This window comes from Camelina sativa, chromosome 6 (genome assembly GCF_030686135.1).
Source record: "Camelina sativa cultivar CO46 ecotype springtype chromosome 6, ASM3068613v1".
Taxonomy (NCBI): Eukaryota; Viridiplantae; Streptophyta; class Magnoliopsida; order Brassicales; family Brassicaceae; genus Camelina; species Camelina sativa.
The window spans coordinates 19,440,567-19,463,647 of NC_141885.1; the positions used below are offsets into that span (position 1 = coordinate 19,440,567).

Here is a 23,081-nt window from a genome sequence, read left to right on the forward strand (position 1 = left end):
CATTGAAAAAAGATATAAGGAAAGATGTGTACCACCAATCAAATGAATCAGAGGAATTAAGGTAGAACAAAAATTATAATATTACGAACAAGCTGTGGCTTGAAACTTGAAAAGGCTGAGATTGTCGACAAGAAAAAAAAGCAGAGGCTGCGATTTTTACTCCCTATGTGTTTGATCTAATTATTAGTAGTTATGTAACTAATTACTATGTTCAACATCAGCAAGAAACAGTACTGCTGACCGACATATAAAATATTCCTCTGCATATTATCTTATTAAAATATATTTATTAACTTATAAAGAAATTAGAAATAGATTAATACTTTGAAATTGTTTTGTGGGTTTGTCAGATTACAACTTGAAATTGGTATGCAATTATTTTACTCATTTTCAAAATTAAAATATAATAATTTTGTGATGCAATAACAGAAGATTCTTTTGACAATACGTACTGTGATAGTATGATTTCATGACATTTATGAAAAACGTGGACTTATAATTATCCATACACCACACACGTACTCCAACCAAATTGTTAGATTGTAAAATGAAATTATCCGTAACTGTTATGGTGACGTGAAACCTTGTTGAGTGTAGGAAAACGTGAATAGATGTATCCTGGATTCGTGAGAACAAAAAACAACTAAAAAGTAAGTGACGGAGGGAGAGAACAAAGACTTTGAGGAGTGATTGATAGTGATAGGGTGCTCATGTGTCAAGTGGACAAACTGGTCAAAACTTGTCCACTTTGTATTTCTTAGGGAACCTTCTCATTTTTTGACCTTTTGATTTTCTTGGTGTCAGTCAGCTTATTACATGACGATCAGACGATGGGTCTATCTTATGGTCTTCTTTGATTTTTCTTGCACTTCAGTTCTATGCCATCCGGACTCTTGGTATTTATGTGATTTAATATTTTATAGTCGGATTCGGAAGCGATGCATCGACTGAGAGTAGAGACACACCCAAAATAATTCTATATAATTTCATTTTATGTTTGTATTACATTTTCAGAATATAATTCCGATCTCATTCTCTATAAAAATTTGAAATAACAAATATTATTGGCTAAGTTAACAAAATACAAGCAAAAGGAATGGAATATATATATATATATATATATATATTCTACAAAGAAATTTCTGAATGTTTTTGTTTCTTTCTTTTGGTTGATGAATATATTATTAATTTCAGAAGACTAAAAGGGGAAAAGATACAGTTAGAGCTAAGCCCAGGCCTAGGCCCAGAAGTGTTCACCTAATAATATCTAAGCCTCAGTATTTATAATTATATACATATAAACCTAATTAAGAGGATTCCAATTGAGCCAATGATAACTAACTTACATACTAATTATAGAAATTAAACCAGTAAACCGACCGATAAATTTCTGAAAATACAAAGTTTCGTAAAACGGTCTGTAGAGCTTTTATTTTCCCCGTACTGTATCGGTGAAATATTCATTACTAACGTTTCTCTCCCAGTAAACTAATTAATTCACTATTCTGAAATAATAAGTTTCGTATAGTATTGATCATATATTCATATTAATATCTGCCGTAAACGAGTATCGGTGACATACTCATACAGAACTTCTTTATTATATCTCAACGTTACAAAAAGGAGGAAAAAGCCTCAGTATATAACCCTTCTTTTTTTTTTTTGGTATTGGTCATCATAAATAATACCTTGGAAAGTATAATCATAGTGTCTATATAATTTTATATATATATAAGGAGGTCTAACAATCATATTCGATATTCTTGAGTATTAATGTGAAATTAGTATATATGTTTGAATGGGGGGAAAGAAAGATACCATGTGAAACTCCAACACTGAAAAGTTAGTAAAAGAAATGTTCAAATTAGAGTTGTTATTAGAAGCCATAACCCTTGACATGTTCGTATAGGTTAAAATAGGCTTATGGATTTTATAATCTTTGTCCGTATCAGTTAATTGTAGGATAAGTCCAAGAGACTAATGTGGAACTGTTCTATAGTTGTTTTATTAAGGAAACTAAACAACGATTATCTATAATACCTTCCCTTGTTAACCACTTAACAAGTTATATATGAATGTTCACGTTAACAAGTTAACTAAGCAAGACCCGTCATCATTTATATACTGACCAGTTAAACGTGTATGTAATTTGCTTCCTGCCACTATTAGATGTTGGCATGTTGCCATCCGCGAAAATATTTTTTTCTTAAGTTTTTGTTTGTTTGTTGTTCGGATAGTTTAGTCAATTATCTTTTAAAAGTGTACATATATGATATATGTAAACTGTGAAATCATGTAGCTCTGTTGGATTTTCTTTCGTGTCTTAGTTGTTTCCGCAAATCTAGCAATAAGGAGACTTGTTCTCTATAGTTTACTTGGTCAAGTTTGTGTTTCCGTAAAACTAGTTAGTAGTTGAGTTAGTGGAGTCATGCTTTGCTTCAGTTATTTGTTTCAGCTTTTGTAAGTCTATAAAAGGCATTGAACGAGGATGAATAAGATCAGATCATTTAGTGTATATTGTGTTTTCATTGAGCTAAATCTTACATTTGGTATCAGAGCAAAACACATTTTCAAAAGTGATCTGAGAGAGGAAAAGAAAGAGAGATGAGTGAAGACAAAACACTTACGAAGATTCCACATTTCGATGGTCACTACGATCATTGGAGTGAGTTAATGGAAAATCTCTTGAGATCCAAGAGATTATGGAGCTTGATAGAAGAGGGTGTCGTCGAGCCAACAGCCGGTGTTGAGATAACCGCAGCGCAGCAGAAGAGTTTCAACGATCTGAAGACGAAGGATCACCAAGTCAAGCATTACCTATTCCAGGCGATTGATTGGGTAGTGTTTGAGCAGATCTTGGATCGCAGCATATCCAAGATTGTTTGGGAATCCATGAAGAGAAAGTTTGGGGGAAATGAGAGAGTGAAGCGATCCCTCCTCCAAACTTTAAGGAGAGAATTTGAGGTACTCGTCATGAAGAATGATGAGAGTATTGACGACTACTTCAAGAGAGTGATGAGTGTCTCCAACCAGATGAGGAGCAACGGTGAAGAAATGCCAGATTCGAAGATTGTTGAGAAGATTCTTTGAACCCTGACCGAGAAATTCACCTATGTAGTGGTGTCCATCGAAGAGTCTAAAGACACAGGAAGCATGGCGATCGATGAGCTGCAGAGTTCATTGTCTGTTCATGAGAAGAAGTTCAAGAAAACCACCTATGAAGAAGAAGTGCATGCTCTAAACGTCGGAGGAAGAGGACGGGAGCCTACAAAGGTCGAGGAAGAGGCAGGGGTCGTTCTTTCAACAAAGCCACCATCGAATGCTACACCTGCCACAAGCTTGGACATTTCTCTTATGAATGTCCAAATGCGAACCATGGAGCTCAGTTTGCAGAAATTGGTGAGAAAGATGAAGTCCTCCTCATGGCGTATGCAGAACTGCAAGGAACCAAAAGAGGAGACGTCTGGTTCGTGGATTCTGGATGCTCGAATCATATGTGTGGAGAGGGCAAGATGTTTTCAAGTTTGGACAGTGCTTTCAAACACAATGTCAAACTCGGAAATAATCACAAGCTGGTGGTTAGTGGGAAATGAGTTGTGAAGATAACGCTTAATGGAGTAAGCTATGTTATCAATGATGTGTACTATGTTTCGGAGCTGAAAAATAATTTGTTGAGTGTTGGACAACTTCAAGAGAAGGGTCTCGATGTTCTGTTCAAAGGAGGAGAAAAGAACACATGCAGCATTTTTCATCCCACAAGAGGAAAAATTGCAGAGTCAGTCATGAGTGCTAATCGAATGTTTATCCTGGTGGGAGAAACAAATGAGAAGACAAAGGAGGAGAGGTGTTCGCAGGTCAATATTGCAGACCAAGAAGAGCTATGACACCATCGGTATGGACATATTATTTACAAAGGTCTCTCAACCCTGCGTAACAAAGAGATGGTCATGGGGTTACCAAGCTTTGGAGGAACAAAGGTGACCTGCGAATCATGTGTCAAAGGCAAACACCATCAAACTTCCTTTCCAAAGCAGAGCAAGGGGAGAGCCACAGAAAAGCTGCAATTTGTCCACTCTGATCTATGCGGTCCAATAACTCCATCATCGAACAGCCAGAAGAGATACCTGATAAGCTTCATCGACGACTTCTCAAGGAAGACATGGATCTACTTTGTTCTTGAAAAATCAGAAGCTTTTCACCAATTCAAACTATTCAAGGCGTATGTGGAGAAACAGACACGAAGCTTCATCAAATGTCTGAGGACAGACAGACGAGGAAAGTACAACTCCATTGAGTTCAAAGAGTTCTATAAGGAACAAGGAATCAAACGCCAATTAACCACCGCGTACACTCCACAGCAGAACGGCGTTGCTGAGCGTAAGAACAGAACTCTCATGAATATGGTGAGGGCTGTGCTAATAGAGAAGGAAGTACCAAAAAGTTTCTGGCCAGATGCAGTTCAATGGGCAAATCATGTCCTAAATCGATCTCCTACCGTGATCGTGAAGGATATGACTCCAAAGGAAGCATGGAGTGGGAACAAGCCATCAGTGGAGCATTTCCGTATCTTTGGCTGCATTGGTTATGTACACATTCCAGATGTGAAAAGAACCAAGTTAGATGACAAGAGCGTGAAGTGCGTCATGATTGGGTACAATAGCGAGTCAAAAGCGTTCAAGATGTATGATCCGATAGAAAGGAAGACTCATATCAGTCGTGATGTGATATTCGAAGAAGATAAAAAATGGAGTTGGGATTCAAGTCTTTCTGCAGAACAGAACATAAAGCTCGAGTGGGAAGATGAGCATGAGTTCGATGAAATTGAAGAAGAAGAGGAAGAAGTGGAGGAAACAGGAGACAATAGTGATGGAGACCTTCACCCTCACCCTCCTCTACAAACTCATGCTCAGCCAAAAGATGCAACAGTGAGCAGAATAAGAAGACCACCGGTTTGGCACGCTGATTACACATTGGGGGAAGAGTTATCAGACACTGAAGAAGAGGCAAACATGGTGGAAGCAGGATCTGAGAAGGAGGAGATTGTAGCACTTATGGTGATCTCAGATCCGACTTCCTTCTAGAAAGCTGTCAAACACTCGAAGTGGAAAACCGCAATGGATGCAGAAATATGTTCGATTGAGAAGAATCTGACATGGTCTTTGGTGGAGCTTCCAGCTGCAGTCAAAGCGATTGGCGTAAAGTGGATCTACAAGACCAAACTTAATGAGCAAGGAGAGGTTGACAAATTCAAGGCTCGACTCGTGGTGAAGGGTTATGCACAAGAATATGGGGTTGACTACACGGAAGTCTTCGCACCTGTGGCTAGAATGGATACAGTGAGGATGATCATTGCTTTAGCTGCTCATCGAGGGTGGGAAATTCATCAGTTAGATGTCAAGTCTGCATTTTTACACGGAGAGTTGCAGGAAGACGTTTATGTGCAGCAACCTCAAGGCTATGAGCTCCATAAGGCTTTATACGGACTAAAACAAGCACCACGAGCTTGGTTTAGTCGTATAGAAGCTTATTTCATCAAAGCAGGCTTTGAGAGCAGCATCAACGAGCAAACTTTGTTCATCAAGCGCAAAGGAGGTAAAATACTCATTGTCAGTATTTATGTTGATGATTTGCTCTTTACGGGTGATGATGAAGAGTTGCTAGCTGAGTTTAAACAGTCTATGAAAAGGGAATCCGACATGACTGATTTAGGGAGAATGAGGTATTTTCTTGGCATAGAAGTAGTGCAACAGGATGATGGTATTTTTATTTGTCAAAAAGAAAGTATGCAGCGGAGGTCATCGAACGATTTGGAATGCAGAACTTCAATTCTGTGTGCAATCCAATTGTTCCTGGTCAGAGACTTTGCCGAGATGAAAGAGGTGTGAAGGTCGATTCAACACTCTACAAACAAATGGTGGGAAGCTTGATGTACTTAATGGCAACACGTCCTGATCTCATGTTTGTGGTGTGTCTCGTCAGTCGTTTCATGGCCAATCCCACACAGTTACACTTTGCTGCAGTAAAACGGATCATGCGATATCTGAAAGGCACCATGGAGTTTGGAATCTGGTACAAAAAGAAGGGTAGAACAGGGCTTGTTGGTTACACAGACAGTGATTATGCGGGAGACATAGATGATAGCAAGAGCACATCAGGGTATGTGTTCTTAATGGGAGGAGGAGCTGTAGCATGGTAGTCACGTAAGCAGCCTATCGTGACACTCTCCACTACCGAGGCAGAGTATGTTGCAGCATCAACTTCTGCTTGTCAAGCTGTGTGGATGGGAAGAATTCTGAAAGAGATTGGTTACGATCAAGAAGGAGAAATGGTGTTGTTGTGTGATAACACTTCAACCATCAAGTTGTCCAAGAATGCTGTGTTACACGGTAAATCGAAGCACATCAGGGTTCACTATCACTTTCTAAGGGATTTGGTTAAAGAAGGAGTCATTAAACTGAAATACTGCAGAACTGAGGAGCAGCTCGCTGATATCATGACTAAGCCTATGAGGATGGCAATGTTTCAGAGGATCAGAGAAGCGTTTGGAATGCGTGTTTTGAACTGACTCTTTGAGAAGGTTCAGTTAAAAGGAGAGTTTGTTGGATTGTCTTTCGTGTCTTAGTTGTTTCCACAAATCTAGCAATAAGGAGACTTGTTCTCTATAGTTTACTTGGTCAAGTTTGTGTTTCCGTAAAACTAGTTACTAGTTGAGTTAGTGGAGTCATGCTTTGCTTCAGTTATTTGTTTCAGCTTTTGTAAGACATTGAACGAGGATGAATAAGATCAGATCATTCAATCCATATTGTGTTTTCATTGAGCTAAATCTTACAAGCTCACCCTAAAATCTAACACGGCTTAATGTCTTCATATATAGATTTAATATTAAACCCTAAATTCATAAAGAAAGAATTGTTAACTACATTCTTAGTTTATATTCTTACATCAGAAATTAAGAATGAACATAATCTAAGATTCTAATAAAATACTGATTAACATTTGACATTAGTAAAAGCAGTTAAATATAGCGTATACGAGATCGATGATGCCGACGCACAGATATATACATACATATCTCTAACTGGATGAAAAATCTAACGCTCAAGTCAATAAACATATAGTTTGTGTAATGACTTTCATAAGTGTTTTTTTAATGACATTGATTAAAGAAAATTGTAAAACATATATATATATATATATATGTCATCGATCGACCGCTCTTTATACGTGTGTATCTGGATGTGTTTTGGGATACATTGTCTATTAAGACATCGCTCCATCTGTTTACATTCGTATATTTTGGATGTATTCTAATATTTACAGTGTGTTTTATTTTGATTAATAAACTCATAAATTTTAGTGTTTTTTATAAGGAAAATTTGCGTATATATCTACACTGTCGGCTATATATATATATATATATTAGTATTCCATAAAAGTTAAAATGTAAACGCCAAAATGAATTTAAAACATATAAGAACCAATCATCGCGAGACAATAACCACATAGCTTATCTTTACACATTTTGTCGGCTAGAAAAAGTCGGCTTTGACTTTAAATTTTAGAAAGACCAATTATCACGTTGTATATCAGTATATTTAACCTTTCTCATGATATCTTGTGATGGTTTTATCAAATTTGCATCTCTTCGCAGATCGAAATTACACTCCCTCGTTTATATTTCTCTCGATATATATCGTATACAAATGAATAGAAAATACTTGGATCGTCGATCATACTCATGGTCCGGATCACAAGCAAGACCATACATATGCGATTTTTGCGAGAGAGGTTTCTCCAACGCACAAGCTTTAGGAGGGCACATGAACATCCACAGAAAAGACAGGGCAAAACTTCGACAAGCGAACCTGAAAGAAGAAGATACTGAAGAAGCCACCACTTCGACAATTCAGTTAGAGCAAGAGCTTATTGAGTTACCGTTCTTCGTTGATACGGTCCGTCGACCAACAACAAAAGAAGAAGATGATAAAAGCGATAACTGTGTAGGAGATGAAGAAAGGAACAAAACGAGGATACTTGAAACGGCTTTATCTCAAAGTGCAGAAGTGATAGATCTTGAGCTCCGGCTAGGATTAGATCCTTATAAGAAATCAACAAGTACGTAAATGTTTGAATAATTTAATCACCTAGTATGTAATTATGTGAATAATTTCGTTTGATTAGCTAGGTATTGATTTGTTAATATTACACAAAAACTAACATTTATTATGTAAATATATGTTGGTTACTGATTGCGATGAGTTTATAATCATTTATTGGTGACCATCATTGTTTATTTACCACATACGCCTAACTGGTATAATTAGGGTTCAATCATATTTTATTGTGAATTTTATGAAACATGAAACAAACAAACAAAAAACTATGCGCCCTATAGTGATTTTAATTAGAAAATAAAAATAAAAAATAGAAAGAACTAAAGGTTATCAAAGAAAAACGACGGAAATATAAAAATTATAGTTGCCATATTGATTGGTTACCATAATTAATAACTAAAAATAGAGATTTTTTTTTTTTTAAGGTTCTACTAGATAAAATTAAGGGGGAGGTATTGGTTTAGGATTTAGAAAGAATTTGAATGAATTTATGTTTTTGCTGATTGTTAGAATCATAGAAAATTGAAAGTTAAAAATGAAGGATTCCAAGAGATTGTTTAGGAAGTTTTTTAAAATCTTGATGATTTTTTTTTCTAATCTTGTAAAATCTTTCTATTTGATGAAAAAGTTTTCATGACTTTTGTTATGAAGAAAATGATATAAAATCCTAAACCAATAACATAAAATTTGAATTCATTAACAATCCAAGATTCTTTTGTTTTACTTGAATAACATAAAACTTTTAATGACTTTATAAAACTCTTAATCCAATAACACTAGATTTATCAAGATTTTAGATAACTTTTTACAAATCCACAACCAATAACACCAAATTTTTAAAGAGTTTTTAAAAGTCTTGATTGAATAACAACATATTTTACCTAACTTTTAAAGTCATTAAAATTCTTTCTAAATCCTAAACCAATACCTCCCCCTAACCCATTGATTTTATCTAGTTCCCACCCATCTCCTCTTTTTTTTTTTCGGTGTTGAATCTCTCTATCCAATCCCATCCTCCCGCCTCACATTGATTTGAAATCACAAATCAAACTTTAACGACGAAAAAACACAGAGACATTATATGTATATGAGAACATAGGGATAGCATGAGTATACATTTTTTTTTTTTTTTTTTTGCATTAGCATGAGTATACATATATGAGAGCTATACTTATGTGATGATTTCATCGTTTAGCTAGCTGTTTCAAATGATCTTGTAATTATTATGAACGTAACCGATAATAGACAAAAAGAAGAAAAAAAAAGCCATGATGATGTACAATTATATTGTGTTTGAACTGTGAGTATGCGAAGTGCGGTTAAATTATACTATTTGAGTAAAGTAATTGGTAAAAAATGCATGAAAATTTCGTTATTGCTTTGGAAACAAGCTACAGTCCATTTCAAGATAACTAAGGTAACAAAAAAAAAAAAAGTCCACGAGAAAACAAATATTTAAGTTGAGATATGCATGGACATGGTCCTTGCATTTGAATAACATCTATCTCTACCTTAGGTTTGTATTTGATCGCACTATTACGTACAAAAATAATAAAGAGGTCAATATACGGCACACAAATCTTTTTTTTTTAAAAACTAAGTTTGTTTTCATAAGTCCACACACTTCACATTAAGAAAGCTTCCAAATAATAATTGGTCAGTTGGGATGTCTTCCTCATATTTCTTATGCAAATTTGGTTTAATATACGCTTAATGTCTTTATAAACCAAGGTTTCGTAGTCAAATTATATATTGAACTCCAATCTCTTTTTAAAAAAGAAACTAATGAAATTTGTAACCACGCGTCCATTAGTGGAGAAAAAGGCTGCTTCAAAATTTGAGGATGTTCTTTTTTTGCTTCCAGAAACTTCTCCACATTTTTCGTATTAAAAAAAAATAATAATACACGCGGTCACGATTATGCCACGTGGTATTAACATGACGTGGCATCCGAGGTGGCACAACCTAAGAACCCGTAATTGATTCTCCCCACACCTTCATTATTTCTGTTTCTAGTGAGTCAACTCGTTCTCTCTTGTTTCTCCGTTTCATAGACTCTCTCTGTTACTTTACTCCTCATTTTGCCAAACGCGATTTATTCGTGAAAGTGAAACGCAGATCACTAGATTTTGTCGCTAAAAGGTTTTGTTTTTGGATTTGGGTGCGTGTGTTTTATATGGTGGTGATTGTGGATTTGGAAGAATCTGTGCAATGAATGGAAACAGTAGAGGAAATGTTCAGATTGGGGAATGTAAGGAGACTGTAGTCTACATGTCCGGTTACTTACCAGGAGCTTCTCCCGAGAAATCCCCTATTCTCTCTCCTGTTCCCGTGCGTTTACCTGCTGCTGTTCACGGTGGAGATTCGTGGAAAGATGTTTGTGGCGGCGGTTGTGGATTCGCTATGGCTATTTCAGGTTTTGATTTACTGATTTCTGAATTCGATCTATCCGAAACTTAATTCGTGTCCAGCAAAAAGATCATAGCTTTTGGGTTTTTTTTTTTGGGATTTTTACTGGTTTTGTATGTTTGGTGGGTTTTATTAGAGAAGGGGAAGCTTATAACTTGGGGTTCTACTGATGATGAAGGACAGAGCTATGTCGCTTCTGGAAAGCATGGGGTAAAGCTCTTTTTTTTCTCAAAATTATGGAACCTTATCATCTCTTCATCTTTTCTTTTTGTTACGAAATTGATTTCGATTTTTGTCTTTTCTTGGTTACGATTGGTTAAGGAAACTCCAGAGCCGTTTCCTCTTCCCACGGAGGCTCCAGTCGTTCAGGCTTCTTCAGGATGGGCACATTGTGCGGTTGTTACAGGTAATTTGACTAGCCTTTACTTCTCTACTTTGACTTCTTTAAGCTATAATATTTAGGGATGGTTAACTTAAACATGAAATGGAGTAATGACACTGGTAACTCTTTTCCTATTTTACTGATGACCTGTGTGTTGGTGGTGTGTACAGAGGCTGGTGAAGCATTTACTTGGGGTTGGAAGGAATGCATTCCATCAAAGGATCCTGTTAGAAAGCAGCAGAGTGGCTCGAATGAGCAAGGTGAGATCGGTTGGGATATCTTTGGTTTTCAGTTGTGTTATTTGTTTACTGTTGATGGATATGGTATGTTTTCGAATTTTCATAGTGAGTCCATCATCACAAGGTTCAAATGCAGCAAGTGGTATGACACTGCAGAATGAGAATCGGAAGGGAGGGGAGGAGTTAGTGAAGCGGAGGCGGGTTTCAACTGCCAAAGATGAAGCCGAATGCCTTTCACTTGGAGAGGACTTCTTTGCTATCACACCTTCACTTGTGAGTGTTGGCCTTGGAGTGAGGATCACCAGTGTTGCTACTGGTGGTCGGCATACTCTTGCGTTGTCAGGTGAAGTTGAATAATACAAATCCGAGATGAAGCTGCTACCTTGTAGTTTGAAGATTCATTTGAGGATGATCATGTTTTTGCGGAAGTTTCAGATATAGGACAGATTTGGGGTTGGGGATATGGAGGCGAAGGGCAATTAGGATTGGGTTCCCGGATTAAAATGGTCTCCTCTCCTCATCTAATACCTTGCTTTGAATCACCCGGATCTGGAAAAGAAAGATCTTTCATATTGCATCAAGGAATAACAACCACGTCTACTCAAGTTACAAGAGAACCTGGTCGGCACATAAAGGCTATTTCTTGTGGAGGTCGTCATAGCGTGGCAATTACAGGTCCATTTTCTTTTCTGAGTGTTTCCTCTGTACATTACTGATCAAACTCATGTGCAATGAAAGAATAGGAGGTTACGTTGCAGTATGTATTTCTAAAGTTGGAAAACTTTGTGATAGTGTGATATTGATTGCTCGTCCTTCCTAGTTGCAGATACTGGAGGGTTAATAACTTTTGGATGGGGACTCTATGGACAGGTGAATGTTATACAGCGTAGCAATATTTGTCTCATTATCTAGTTGACTAAGCTTTTGACTTTAACTGCATTCGGTATAGCCTCTCCATGTGCTCATGCTAACCCAACAATTTTTTGCATTTAGTGTGGCCATGGAAACACAAATGATCAGTTAAGGCCCATGGCTGTTTCATCAGTGCAGAGTGTTCGGATGGAAAGCGTAGCAGCTGGATTGTGGCACACTATTTGCATCTCTAGTGATGGTAAAGTGTATGCCTTTGGTGGAAACCAATTTGGTCAACTGGGAACTGGCACTGATCATGCTGAGGTGACATCTCTTGTAATCCAAAGTTTGTAAACCAATTCTGGAAGTTTTCTGCAGTGCATGAACTGAAACATTTGGTATTACTGAAAGATTGTATCATCTGTCTTGTGATGTAGATGATACCGAGATTGCTGGATGGCCAGAATTTGGAGGGTAAACATGCCAAAACAGTTAGTTGCGGCGCGCGGCATAGTGCGGTTTTGGCAGGTATGGTTACTAAATGTTAATTGCAGAAAGGGACCTCTCCGAACCGAACTGAGCCCTAGCAATTTGTTTTCAGTTTTTTAACGAGAAGATACTAAAGAGCCCTAGCTTGTGAGATGCTGCAACTTGTATTCAGGTCTCCTTTTGAATTGTTTTCAGTATTAATTTGTGGTCTCTCTTTAAGTTTTTCAAGAGAGAAAAAGTCATAACCTCGTTTTGAAACATGGAACATGTTCGTGGAACATGTAGATTGCCCTTTCTGATTCGAGTTCAACTTTGTGATGGAGGTACTAACTACTAAGTGTGTTCTCGATTTTGCTGATTCCCACTGTATTTTTTGTTTCTGCAGAGGATGGTCGGTTGCTATGTTGGGGATGGAACAAATACGGGCAGGTACGAAGTTGTTCTGTTTTGCTTTGCTAACCGGTTATGTCTCAGTATCACTGTATTTGTACAAAAAGTATCTCATTTGCATCCCTCTTGTTACTCAACAGCTGGGTCTAGGGGACACGATTGACCGGAACATTCCTACTCAAGTCCAGCTGGATGGCTGCAGACTGAGGAAAGTGGCGTGTGGATGGTGGCATACATTGCTACTAGCAGACTCACCCACTTGAGGTTTCCCAACCAGGCACCAGATCCTCATATTACATTTTCGTGTTTTCGCCACTTTAGGTGCCTATAGGTTTGACAGAAGCTGTACATACAGGCTTTTTGCTATATGTACTTTCTTCTTCAGTCTTTCCCTGTCTTCATGTTTTCCTTAGGGAGAGGGCTTTGACTTTGTATTGTGTAACATGGGGAAATGGCAGAACACTAGAATAAAATACTGATTGGTATGAAAGGATCTTTAGGTTTCTTTAGATTTGGTGTAAAAACGATTGGATTTTTAGATTGGTAAAGAACAATAAGTCAGTGTCCTGCTTTGTACAGTCTTAGTCACAGCACTTCACTTGTATCAGGAATCAGAAAAAGGCGTGCAATCAGTGTTAGTCGTGACTACAGTTTTTTTAAGAGTTGGGAGGATAACTCATCTACTAGTTACAAATTTACAATCAACCACGCAATGAAACTAGTTTAATTAGGTTTAATAAACTGCCGAGTTGAAAAGGATGATTGGGAAATCTTTAGTATATTCCATGACAAGCGTAGATCCACGGTCAAATATATAAATATACGTCGAATCACAGCTAACTTGTGACTAAAATTTTAAAAAATAACAGTCGTGTACTTCCATTAAGTTTTTTATATGAGTTAAACAATGAAACAACTAGGGAAACCGAAACAAGTGTCACTATAAGTGCAGTATAATAATGTTGTAATTGCTGTATAATACGTTGGAAGGCACAAGGCTTAACATGGACGCACTAGCAAACGTCAGTAAGATAGATGCTAATTGGCTAGCTTAACATGGATGTACAAGCAAAAGTCAGTAAGATTACTAATTTTTTGGCGAGTAAAGATCATTTAATTATATTTTTTGCTTTTTAACGAGACATCTCTTCTTATTTTGCTACCTTATTTAGAGCTATTTAAGGATTATTAATATAGTACATACAAATACTATATACTAGCTAGTATTTAAGAGATTGTTGCGTTTTCTAAAAAGTTAACTCAACTGAGAATGGATTGACGTAGAGTGGATAGGTGATATCTAAGATCTGTCGTAAATTTACTGTTTTTCTTTAAACAAAGCAAATTAATTTTAATTTCATCTCTGTATAAATAATTTATTTTGACTACTCATAATATGAATTACAGTCGAATGCCTTATCTGAGGAGGAATGGTTTGTGAAAAACGTATCCTTAGCAGAAAGACTCTTCACCCACGATCAGTCCGAAGTTTCGGGAAACCAGATTTGTAGTGCAAATATAAAAATAGTAAAATCACCAAAAAAAAAACAGAAGAATGAATATTTTACGTTAAATGTTACTAATAAACTATATGCTTGGGTTTATTGGCACTGTAACACATTATAACAGGCCAGTTGGCTACTGCACTTACAATCATAAAGAAATATATATTCCTCGGATACACCAAAGTTTTGTTTTGGTCAAGGATTTTTTTTTTTTTTTTTTTTTTTTTTGTGCACCGGTCAAGGATTATATCATTCAATTATTGTAGTAGTGAATATATATATTTTGGAGAGAAATAACCCCCAAAAAGGTGAATAAAAAATATTTCTAAAATTTATAGGTAAACTTTTTTTTACTCACCGCAAGAGCTGCTGCTCAGGTTAATTCCGACGTTGTAATACACTCGTATTTGGAAAATCATATATATTTCCAAACTATATATTCCACCAAAATGTGTAGAATAAATGGAACGTATGGTGCACGCAATTAAGAAAAAACATCTTCCACATGTGTTCCCCTTGTTAACGAAGTAAAAATATTCAGAATTTTGGGTCAATTCAAAATATCAAAACACAGCTTTTAATGTACCCCCTGATGCAATCGGGAACATTAAAACTATCTACTTGACAAAAACAATACCATTATTTTATAAAAGATGAAAACGGGAATCATAGTACACATGCAGCTAATATATCACACACACCCTGAGAAAGCACCTGCCCATAATAAAACAAAAAAAATGGAGCTCCCATGGCTATCTCTCATCACCCTCACTCTTACTTTACTTCTTTCCTTCTCTTCTTCTACTGTAAAAGCTTTCAAACGATGCCCTAACTGCGGGTCCACTCAAGTCCCGTACCCGCTAAGTACAGGACTAGATTGTGGCGATCCAGATTACAAGATCCGGTGCGATGAACGCGGTTCTCTATGGTTCGATACGCTCAACGGATCAACCAATCCGATCAAAACAATTGACCCGTTAGGCCAACGGTTCGTGCTCCGTCCACCAGGGTTCGAGCCAAACAGATGTGTATCAGTCGATATCAAGTACCACGGTATTCAGCTAGACCCGAACCTTCCTTTCAACGTTAGTAGTAGTAACACGGTCATAATCATGAATTGTACAAAAGATGGTCTAGATTCGTACAGCTCTCAAGGGTTTAACTGCTCAGACAATAGCTTGTGCCACAAGTTTCTCAACCAGAATCTCGAAGCACGAAGCAAGTGCCGAGGCGTGTCTTCGTGCTGCTGGTATAAAACCGGTGCATCTGTTAATACTTATAAAGTTTACAGAGCTAGGACAGATATGTGTTCGGCTTATCAGAGTTTTATGAATCTGGATCTGCTGATGCCGGTTAGTAAATGGGGTGAACCGGCCGTTGAGATACTATGGGAAACTCCGAGAGAACCGGTTTGTAAGATTCAGGGAGATTGCAAAGATTTGGTGAACTCGGTTTGTTTAGGCGATTCTTCGAATTTAGGACAGAAGAGATGTTTCTGCAAGAAAGGGTTTCGATGGAACTCGGTCAACGCTGTATGTGAAGGTCCGGTCCGGTTCTGTGATTTTGACTTCGACTTTGTTTTTGAGATTTGATTATTTTCTTTAACTAAATGAAAAATCTGTTATTTGTATTTTTAAGTTAACCGGTGTTCTAAGGGAAAGAAATGCAAAAGATGGAGCAATTTACCTTTAATCGGAGGTAAGTATCATTAAAACCGAATGGTTAAACCGGGTTGATTATTTGGATATAGGGCGGTACGGTTCGATGTTAGACTGATTAGTTCGGTTATTGAACAGGTTTAACCGGAGGTGTGGGAGCTTTATTGATCGCCGGATTCGTAATGAAGATGATCATCTCAAAGCAGAATCGGATAACCGCCGGAAGCCAATCGTGGGCGAGCGTAAGGAAACTACACCGTCACTTATTGACTACAAACAGTACCGGACTCGACCGAATCTTCACCGGCAAAGAAATCGTCAAATCAACAAACAATTTCGCCCAATCGAACCTCCTAGGATTCGGCGGATTCGGCGAAGTTTTCAAAGGAAACCTCGACGAAGGCACCACCGTAGCCGTGAAACGAGCTAAGCTAGGGAACGAGAAGAGCATATACCAGATCGTCAACGAGGTTCAGATCCTTTGCCAAGTTAGCCATAAGAATCTAGTGAAGCTTCTCGGATGCTGCATTGAATTAGATATGCCGATACTAGTTTACGAGTTTGTCCCTAACGGAACTTTGTACGAACACATCTACTGCGGCGGAGGAGGAGGAGGAGTATATGATCCTTTACCGTGGCGGCGACGTCTTATGATCGCTCATCAGACGGCTCAAGGACTTGCTTATCTCCACTCATCAGCTACACCGCCGATTTATCACAGAGATGTTAAATCGAGTAATATATTACTAGATGAGAATCTTGATGTTAAGGTTGCTGATTTCGGATTATCAAGATTAGGTGTGAGTGATGTGAGTCACGTTACTACCTGTGCGCAAGGAACCTTAGGGTATTTAGATCCAGAGTACTATCTTAACTTCCAGTTGACGGATAAGAGCGACGTTTATAGCTTCGGGGTTGTGTTGTTCGAGTTGTTGACTTGTAAGAAGGCGATCGATTTCAATAGAGACGAGGAAGATGTGAATTTGGTTGTGTTTGTTAGGAAAGTTTTGAAGGAAGGGAGATTGATGGATGTGATTGATCCTGTGATCGGTAAAGGAGCGACGGGGATGGAGATTGAGTCGATGAAGGAGCTTGGAGTTTTGGCGGAGCGGTGTGTGAAGGAGACTAGACAATGTCGACCAACCATGAATGTTGTAGTGAAGGAGATCGAGAGCATTTTACACGGAATTTGAAAGTTTGTGAAGTAAAACGACGTTTTGTTGTGTCGTATAAGGATTCTGTAAATAAATAATAATTTCACTAGTGAGAATATACATGTCTCGTCTATGAATGTATTTGTTTTCAAAAGATGTAGTAGTTGGCAATTGGAAGAAAGTTTTGTAAAACGGATCAAAGATTTACACTCATCAAGTTTTGATTACTACTTTTATAGTGCTCAATGCCTCAATGTATATAACAAGGTTTATGAGTCTTCGATAAGTAAGGTGTGGTGTGGTGTGGTGGTTAAGAGTTAAAAGAGAGATATATATCTATGTAGCAATAGTTTGATTTCAAGAAACACTGATGGATTCGATTTGAAACACTGATCTCAAAACTACAAAGATGTTCTCAACATTCCAAGAAGAAAAAAAACACAAAGGTGGGGTTTGTTTTCGAAACTAAACAGAAGCTAAGATCCAGAATGTGACATGAGAAGAAACAGCGATTTGGATCCAAGTGACGAAGGAAAGGGCTACAGCTACTTCATACCTAAGACATGGATATTGGCTCTGAGTATTGCAATACTTGATATCTTTCTCATACAAGACTACAACTCCTGCTGATGAACATGCAGCTGCAAGAGATAACATTGCAGTCACCTGCAAAACAAGAAAAAACATTTCAGTTTCCTTCAAACAAGATCATATCAAGAATTTAGTGTAACAAACCCACAGAAATGTGGTGCATACCCAATCACCAACGACGAATAAGCTAACCAAGATTGGGTTTTGGAGATCTTTTTTGCCCCTGAGAGCATAAACATCAAGACAAGCTAACCCAAAGCTCCACAGCAACTGAAGACCCATTGATGCAATCAAGTAGCTAAAAAAACAAACCCAAAATCCATACAACATCAACAAGACTTCACAACTCAAAAACATTGCAGAGATTTTCTATTATCATACTTGTTAAATCCGCCAAATCCGACATCTAAGCGAACAAAACAAGCTTAAAGACAGAAAGACAAAAACAAACACTTCACCAAAAAGCAGTGTGAACAGAGAACTGTTTCGCAGAGACCATAACTCCGATTGAAGCCGCAGCAGAAGCACATTGTCCGATTCTCAGTAACAGACCACACAAAGTTCCCGGACCTCCGAAAAGCTTCTTCATTTCAATCAACAACGATTCCAATATCTCTTTCCCAAAACCCAGAAATTTTTTCTGATAAAATCAGAGAGGACAAAGAGGAACAAAAAAAAAACCCTAGTTTTCGCAATTGGAAAAAGGCTACATTTGCTTCAGGAGGGATTTTGGCGGGGAAAAGCAGAGGAACTCCATAGATAGCTAAGTTGAAAGAAGAAGAGAACGCTGGAAGAGGATGAGATTTTTGAGTCACCTACCTACTAATAGAATTTCCCAAAACGGCTTAGATTCGATATTAAGCTTCTTCCTTCTTTCTTTTCTCCCTTTGACATTTTTTTGTTGCTTTTAGTGGCGGACAGATTTTTTTTTTTGTTGAGTTAAATATGGAAACTTTTATATTAACTTTTTATTAGTTGGTTTTTAAGTAACTATACTTGGTTTTCTACTTTTTAAGTAATTTTATTAAAACAATTTAATTCTACTGTCTGAAAATAATTTCATTTTTGTGTTTTGGAAATGTGTATAAAATACGGAATATTCAGACTTTTTAGGTGCGACACAAGTCTTTTTTGTTTATTTGATTAAAAACATACATATTTGAAAACATCCATAGGCCCACACCAAACTAATGAGTTAACTATTTTTTATGATCAATGTATGGGCCTTTATGGCCCAAAGTAAATTTGGACGTGAAACCTGATTTTCTGAATTAGGTCAAATATAAATACTACTAATATCACACCTCTCTCGAGATTACGGCTCCTTGTACTCACTCATTTTTAGGGTTTCCAGAGATCGGCAGATTTTGACATTCGCACAATCATGACGACTCAGATCAGCAAGAAGAGGAAGGTTTGAATTCTGATTTCATTTTATTTTTTTTGTTTACATTTCGATAGATTTATCTCGCTGCATCGTTGTTGGAACTGTTTTGAGTAACTCTGTTGAGATTTTCATTTGTAGTTTGTAGCCGACGGTGTCTTCTACGCTGAATTGAACGAGGTTCTCACCAGAGAGCTTGCAGAGGATGGTTACTCTGGTGTTGAGGTTAGGGTTACTCCTATGAGGACTGAGATTATCATCAGGGCCACACGTACCCAGAACGTTCTCGGTATGTTGAAACTGTTCTTCATTTTTGGAAATTAGAAATCTTTTGGAGACTTGTGTGTGTCGAGATCTGATTTAGGATAGTTATTTGGATACAGGTGAGAAGGGGAGGAGAATTAGGGAATTGACATCACTTGTCCAGAAGAGATTCAAATTCCCACAAGACAGTGTTGAGCTTTATGCTGAGAAGGTGACTAACAGAGGTCTCTGTGCCATTGCTCAGGCTGAGTCTTTGCGTTACAAGCTTCTCGGTGGTCTTGCTGTTCGTAGGTATGACATTTTTGTATATTTTTTTCGTTGGATACTTCATTTGAGAAATTGGTTTTGGCAACTTACTACTAGCTCGTTTATTCATTCACCGAACTACTATTAGTTATATGTTTAGTATAGAGTAGTTGTAATATATGTCTGTCATATACAGAATGGTATTGAATAATTGTATACACTGAACACGCCTCAGACGTAAGGTTTCAACTAGGTTGTAAGTGTACATGGAATTTCAAAGTTACTTAATGTTCTCATACAAAGATGTTAATGTTTGCAATGATATTATGTTGTACAGGGCTTGCTACGGTGTGTTGAGGTTTGTTATGGAGAGTGGAGCTAAGGGATGCGAGGTGATTGTAAGTGGAAAGCTCCGTGCTGCACGTGCTAAGTCGATGAAGTTCAAGGATGGTTACATGGTTTCATCTGGTCAACCAACTAAGGAGTACATTGACTCTGCAGTAAGACATGTTCTGCTCAGACAGGTAAATATCCTTCGGAGATGTTCTTTAGTGTGTTAGTAATTCAGCAATGTGTGTCTAATATCTAAGTCTGGTTAAACCGCAATGTGTAGGGTGTGTTGGGAATCAAGGTGAAGGTTATGCTTGATTGGGACCCTAAGGGCATTAACGGACCAAAGACACCATTGCCTGATGTTGTGATCATTCATGCTCCTAAGGATGAAGATACCAGCTACCCACCTGCTCAGGTTTCTGCTCCGGCTGGTCTTGTTCCTGAACCCCCACTTACAGCCGTAGATTACCCTGCAATGGCCTAGAAGAATCCCTTTCTTTACTAGTCGATGTGATTTTGTTTTCAACTGTTCTTCCTCTTTTGACAGTTTGTAGCTTCTCGTATCTTCGAATCAGACACGTTCCCTCCACCAAATCTTTATCTAAAGTTATCTCAATTTCCCAGTGTTGGAAAAAACTTCATAAATCATATTCTCTATTATTTCTTATTCTTACGAAAATTTTCAGAATATTATTCGAATATATATTGTATTTAAATTGGTGAAATTGAACATGTAACGTGGCGTTTGGATCATCCACGTGTTCGAAATCTAGCCGTCTAGAAATAATAACGCCGACGAGTTTCCCGCTCTGTCGACTCTTCTTCCTCCGCCTTATTGTAAATACTAAATAGGGAAACGAGAGAGAGATCTAAATCGCACTCTTAAAGCTCTAACAATGGCGGACGAACTCGGATTCTTCCAACTCAACACCGGATCAAAGATCCCATCTGTCGGTCTCGGAACATGGCAAGCTGCTCCTGGCGTCGTTGGAGACGCTGTCGCCGCCGCTGTGAAGGTTCGTACGTGATTTTCCGTCTCATGTCACTCATACTTAGATGTTCAAGGTTTGATTTCAGATCTTAACAGCATCGTTTTCTTTTCTTTTTTTTTTTGCAGATTGGGTATCAGCATATTGATTGTGCTTCAAGATATGGCAATGAAATTGAGGTTAAATTCACCGATCTGATTTTTTTTTTTTTTTTGTATCTGCTAAACCTTGCATCTCTGGCAAATTTAGTATGTATTGGCGTTTTTAGGTTCTTCATTATCTTCTTGCCTGTTTGAATTAGACGGCATCTGAATCTTGTCTACCTCATGTTTCCACACATTTTGTATCATCTCTTTTTTGTTCTTCTTTTGGCGTAGCTTGATGCTCTTTAGTAGAACAGTTGGTATGATCGTTCTTATTGGATTTAGTATGTTATCCTGTTTTTTTGGGAATGACAATTGGCACACATTGTTTTGTTTATCTTCTTCTTAACTAGCTTTAGATTTTGAAGGGTTGATGGTGTTATTTGTTATATAAACTGTTGTTAAGTTCATTTGATATGTACATTCTACTTTCGCTGTGGAGATAATGAAAACTTTTTCCACCTGCAGATTGGGAAAGTGCTGAAGAATTTGTTTGAAGATGGCGTAGTGAAGCGTGAGAAGCTGTTCATCACTTCAAAAATCTGGTATTTTGTCCATAACATTTCATGTTTTCTTACGCATTTTCAGTTTCCCTCGCGTCTGCTTAGCATTTCTCTAATCTCTTATAACCTACAAATTATGCCATGACAGGCTGACTGATCTCGACCCTCCGGATGTACAGGATGCATTGAACAGAACTCTACAGGATCTCCAGCTTGATTATGTTGATTTGTATCTCGTAAGCATGACACCTTTGAACATATGCTAATTTTATTATCTTAACAGTTTTCATGATGTGTTTCTTGCTTAGCCTTGATTTGTTCTTACAGAACTAGTTGGATCTTTGGATTTGAAACTCTAGTAAAGCTTTTACTTGTATTTTGATTGGTTTCATTTGATATCTTTTCTCAAGATGCACTGGCCTGTTAGATTGAAGAAAGGCACTGTTGAGTTTAAGCCTGAGAACATTATGCCTATTGATATTCCTAGCACATGGAAAGCAATGGAAGCACTGTATGATTCAGGCAAGGCACGAGTCATTGGCGTAAGTAACTTCTCTACAAAGAAACTCTCAGATCTCGTGGAGGCTGCTCGTATTCCTCCCGCTGTAAACCAGGTGGAATGTCATCCTTCATGGCAACAACATAAGTTACATGAGTTCTGCAAGTCCAAAGGGATTCACCTATCAGTAAGTTTGAAGACACTAACATGTCCAAATCATTATAGGAATCATAATTTTATGCTTATAGTCTTATACACTTCGTGAATTCCGATTGTTGCAGGGATATTCGCCACTGGGTTCTCCTGGAACAACGTGGGTGAAAGCCGATGTTTTAAAGAGTCCGGTCCTGGAAATGGTTGCGAAAGAACTAGGAAAGTCTCCTGCACAAACCGCGCTTCGATGGGGACTTCAAATGGGTCATAGTGTGCTTCCCAAAAGCACAAATGAAGTAAGAATCAGAGAAAATTTTGATGTATTGGGATGGTCAATCCCAAAAGAAATGTTTGACAAGTTCTCTAAGATAGAGCAGGTAAGTAGAACTATAAACCACACACATTCCTGCAAATTTAGAATCTCTATGAGAGTCTAAACTTAAATTTTTTGTTGGCGTTGTTGCCATATAAATCTGCAGGCTAGGTTAGTTCAAGGCACGTCGTTTGTACATGAGACGTTGAGTCCATACAAGACACTTGAAGAGCTTTGGGATGGTGAGATATGATGAAACCAAGACGTCTTTTGTTTGAATTTTAAAGATTTAACCATTTTTCGTTTGAAGATGGAGAAAACTATGTTCCACTGTTTTATACTTTAATCGAGGGAAATAATGTGTAACCGATTCAACTTTTTCAATAACAGTTTCTCAAGTACACCAGACAAATCACTAAGCATTGTGGTCTATGATAATCATAAACAAAAATTAGACTCTAATAAGAATTT

The 23,081-nt window shown here is 37.6% G+C and overlaps 6 protein-coding genes and 1 pseudogene across 9 annotated transcripts; 6 read left to right on the plus strand and 1 right to left on the minus strand.

The window, feature by feature from the left end:
* Positions 1-2,604: 2,604 nt before the first annotated feature.
* Positions 2,605-3,593, plus strand: LOC147942824 (uncharacterized; annotated as a pseudogene).
* A 4,035-nt stretch (positions 3,594-7,628) lies between these two features.
* LOC104791649 (transcriptional regulator TAC1-like) lies at positions 7,629-8,249 on the plus strand. Its single transcript, XM_010517584.2, has one exon. It carries the CDS (start codon positions 7,704-7,706, stop codon positions 8,121-8,123), a length of 420 nt encoding a protein of 139 aa, XP_010515886.1. The 5' UTR covers positions 7,629-7,703; the 3' UTR covers positions 8,124-8,249.
* A 1,864-nt stretch (positions 8,250-10,113) lies between these two features.
* LOC104791650 (ultraviolet-B receptor UVR8-like) lies at positions 10,114-13,451 on the plus strand. 2 transcript variants are annotated; one of them, XR_015559662.1, is made up of 12 exons: positions 10,114-10,530; positions 10,660-10,733; positions 10,845-10,929; positions 11,076-11,165; positions 11,251-11,487; positions 11,580-11,819; positions 11,971-12,014; positions 12,138-12,320; positions 12,434-12,524; positions 12,598-12,657; positions 12,871-12,914; positions 13,016-13,451. XR_015559662.1 is itself a non-coding variant. In XM_087454164.1 (11 exons), exons 1-11 carry the CDS (start codon positions 10,326-10,328, stop codon positions 13,136-13,138), a joined length of 1,416 nt encoding a protein of 471 aa, XP_087310290.1. In that variant the 5' UTR covers positions 10,114-10,325; the 3' UTR covers positions 13,139-13,451. The 2 variants fall into 2 exon arrangements, 1 of the variants encoding a protein (XP_087310290.1); XM_087454164.1 differs by lacking the exon at positions 12,598-12,657.
* A 1,622-nt stretch (positions 13,452-15,073) lies between these two features.
* LOC104791651 (wall-associated receptor kinase-like 15) lies at positions 15,074-17,384 on the plus strand. Its single transcript, XM_010517586.3, has 3 exons — positions 15,074-15,922; positions 16,019-16,078; positions 16,177-17,384. Exons 1-3 carry the CDS (start codon positions 15,118-15,120, stop codon positions 17,229-17,231), a joined length of 1,920 nt encoding a protein of 639 aa, XP_010515888.3. The 5' UTR covers positions 15,074-15,117; the 3' UTR covers positions 17,232-17,384.
* Positions 17,385-17,547: 163 nt separating this feature from the next.
* On the minus strand, positions 17,548-18,730 carry LOC104791652 (CASP-like protein 5B2). Of its 3 annotated transcripts, none has more exons than XM_087453355.1 (3): positions 18,603-18,730; positions 17,949-18,081; positions 17,548-17,858 (listed from the first exon to the last, which is right to left on the minus strand). In XM_087453355.1, exons 2-3 carry the CDS (start codon positions 18,063-18,065, stop codon positions 17,658-17,660), a joined length of 318 nt encoding a protein of 105 aa, XP_087309481.1. In that variant the 5' UTR covers positions 18,066-18,081; positions 18,603-18,730; the 3' UTR covers positions 17,548-17,657. The 3 variants fall into 3 exon arrangements, with proteins under 3 accessions (XP_087309481.1, XP_010515889.1, XP_087309480.1); XM_010517587.3 differs by having other exon boundaries at positions 18,242-18,728; XM_087453354.1 differs by having other exon boundaries at positions 18,280-18,702.
* A 245-nt stretch (positions 18,731-18,975) lies between these two features.
* On the plus strand, positions 18,976-20,655 carry LOC104791653 (small ribosomal subunit protein uS3y). The gene is made up of 5 exons (XM_010517588.3): positions 18,976-19,197; positions 19,309-19,456; positions 19,551-19,722; positions 20,015-20,201; positions 20,291-20,655. The coding sequence occupies exons 1-5, from the start codon at positions 19,168-19,170 to the stop codon at positions 20,492-20,494; spliced, it is 741 nt and encodes a 246-aa protein (XP_010515890.1). The 5' UTR covers positions 18,976-19,167; the 3' UTR covers positions 20,495-20,655.
* Positions 20,656-20,762: 107 nt separating this feature from the next.
* LOC104791655 (aldo-keto reductase family 4 member C11) lies at positions 20,763-23,022 on the plus strand. The gene is made up of 7 exons (XM_010517591.3): positions 20,763-21,026; positions 21,128-21,178; positions 21,611-21,687; positions 21,794-21,881; positions 22,056-22,331; positions 22,426-22,674; positions 22,777-23,022. Exons 1-7 carry the CDS (start codon positions 20,907-20,909, stop codon positions 22,861-22,863), a joined length of 948 nt encoding a protein of 315 aa, XP_010515893.1. The 5' UTR covers positions 20,763-20,906; the 3' UTR covers positions 22,864-23,022.
* Positions 23,023-23,081: the final 59 nt, after the last annotated feature.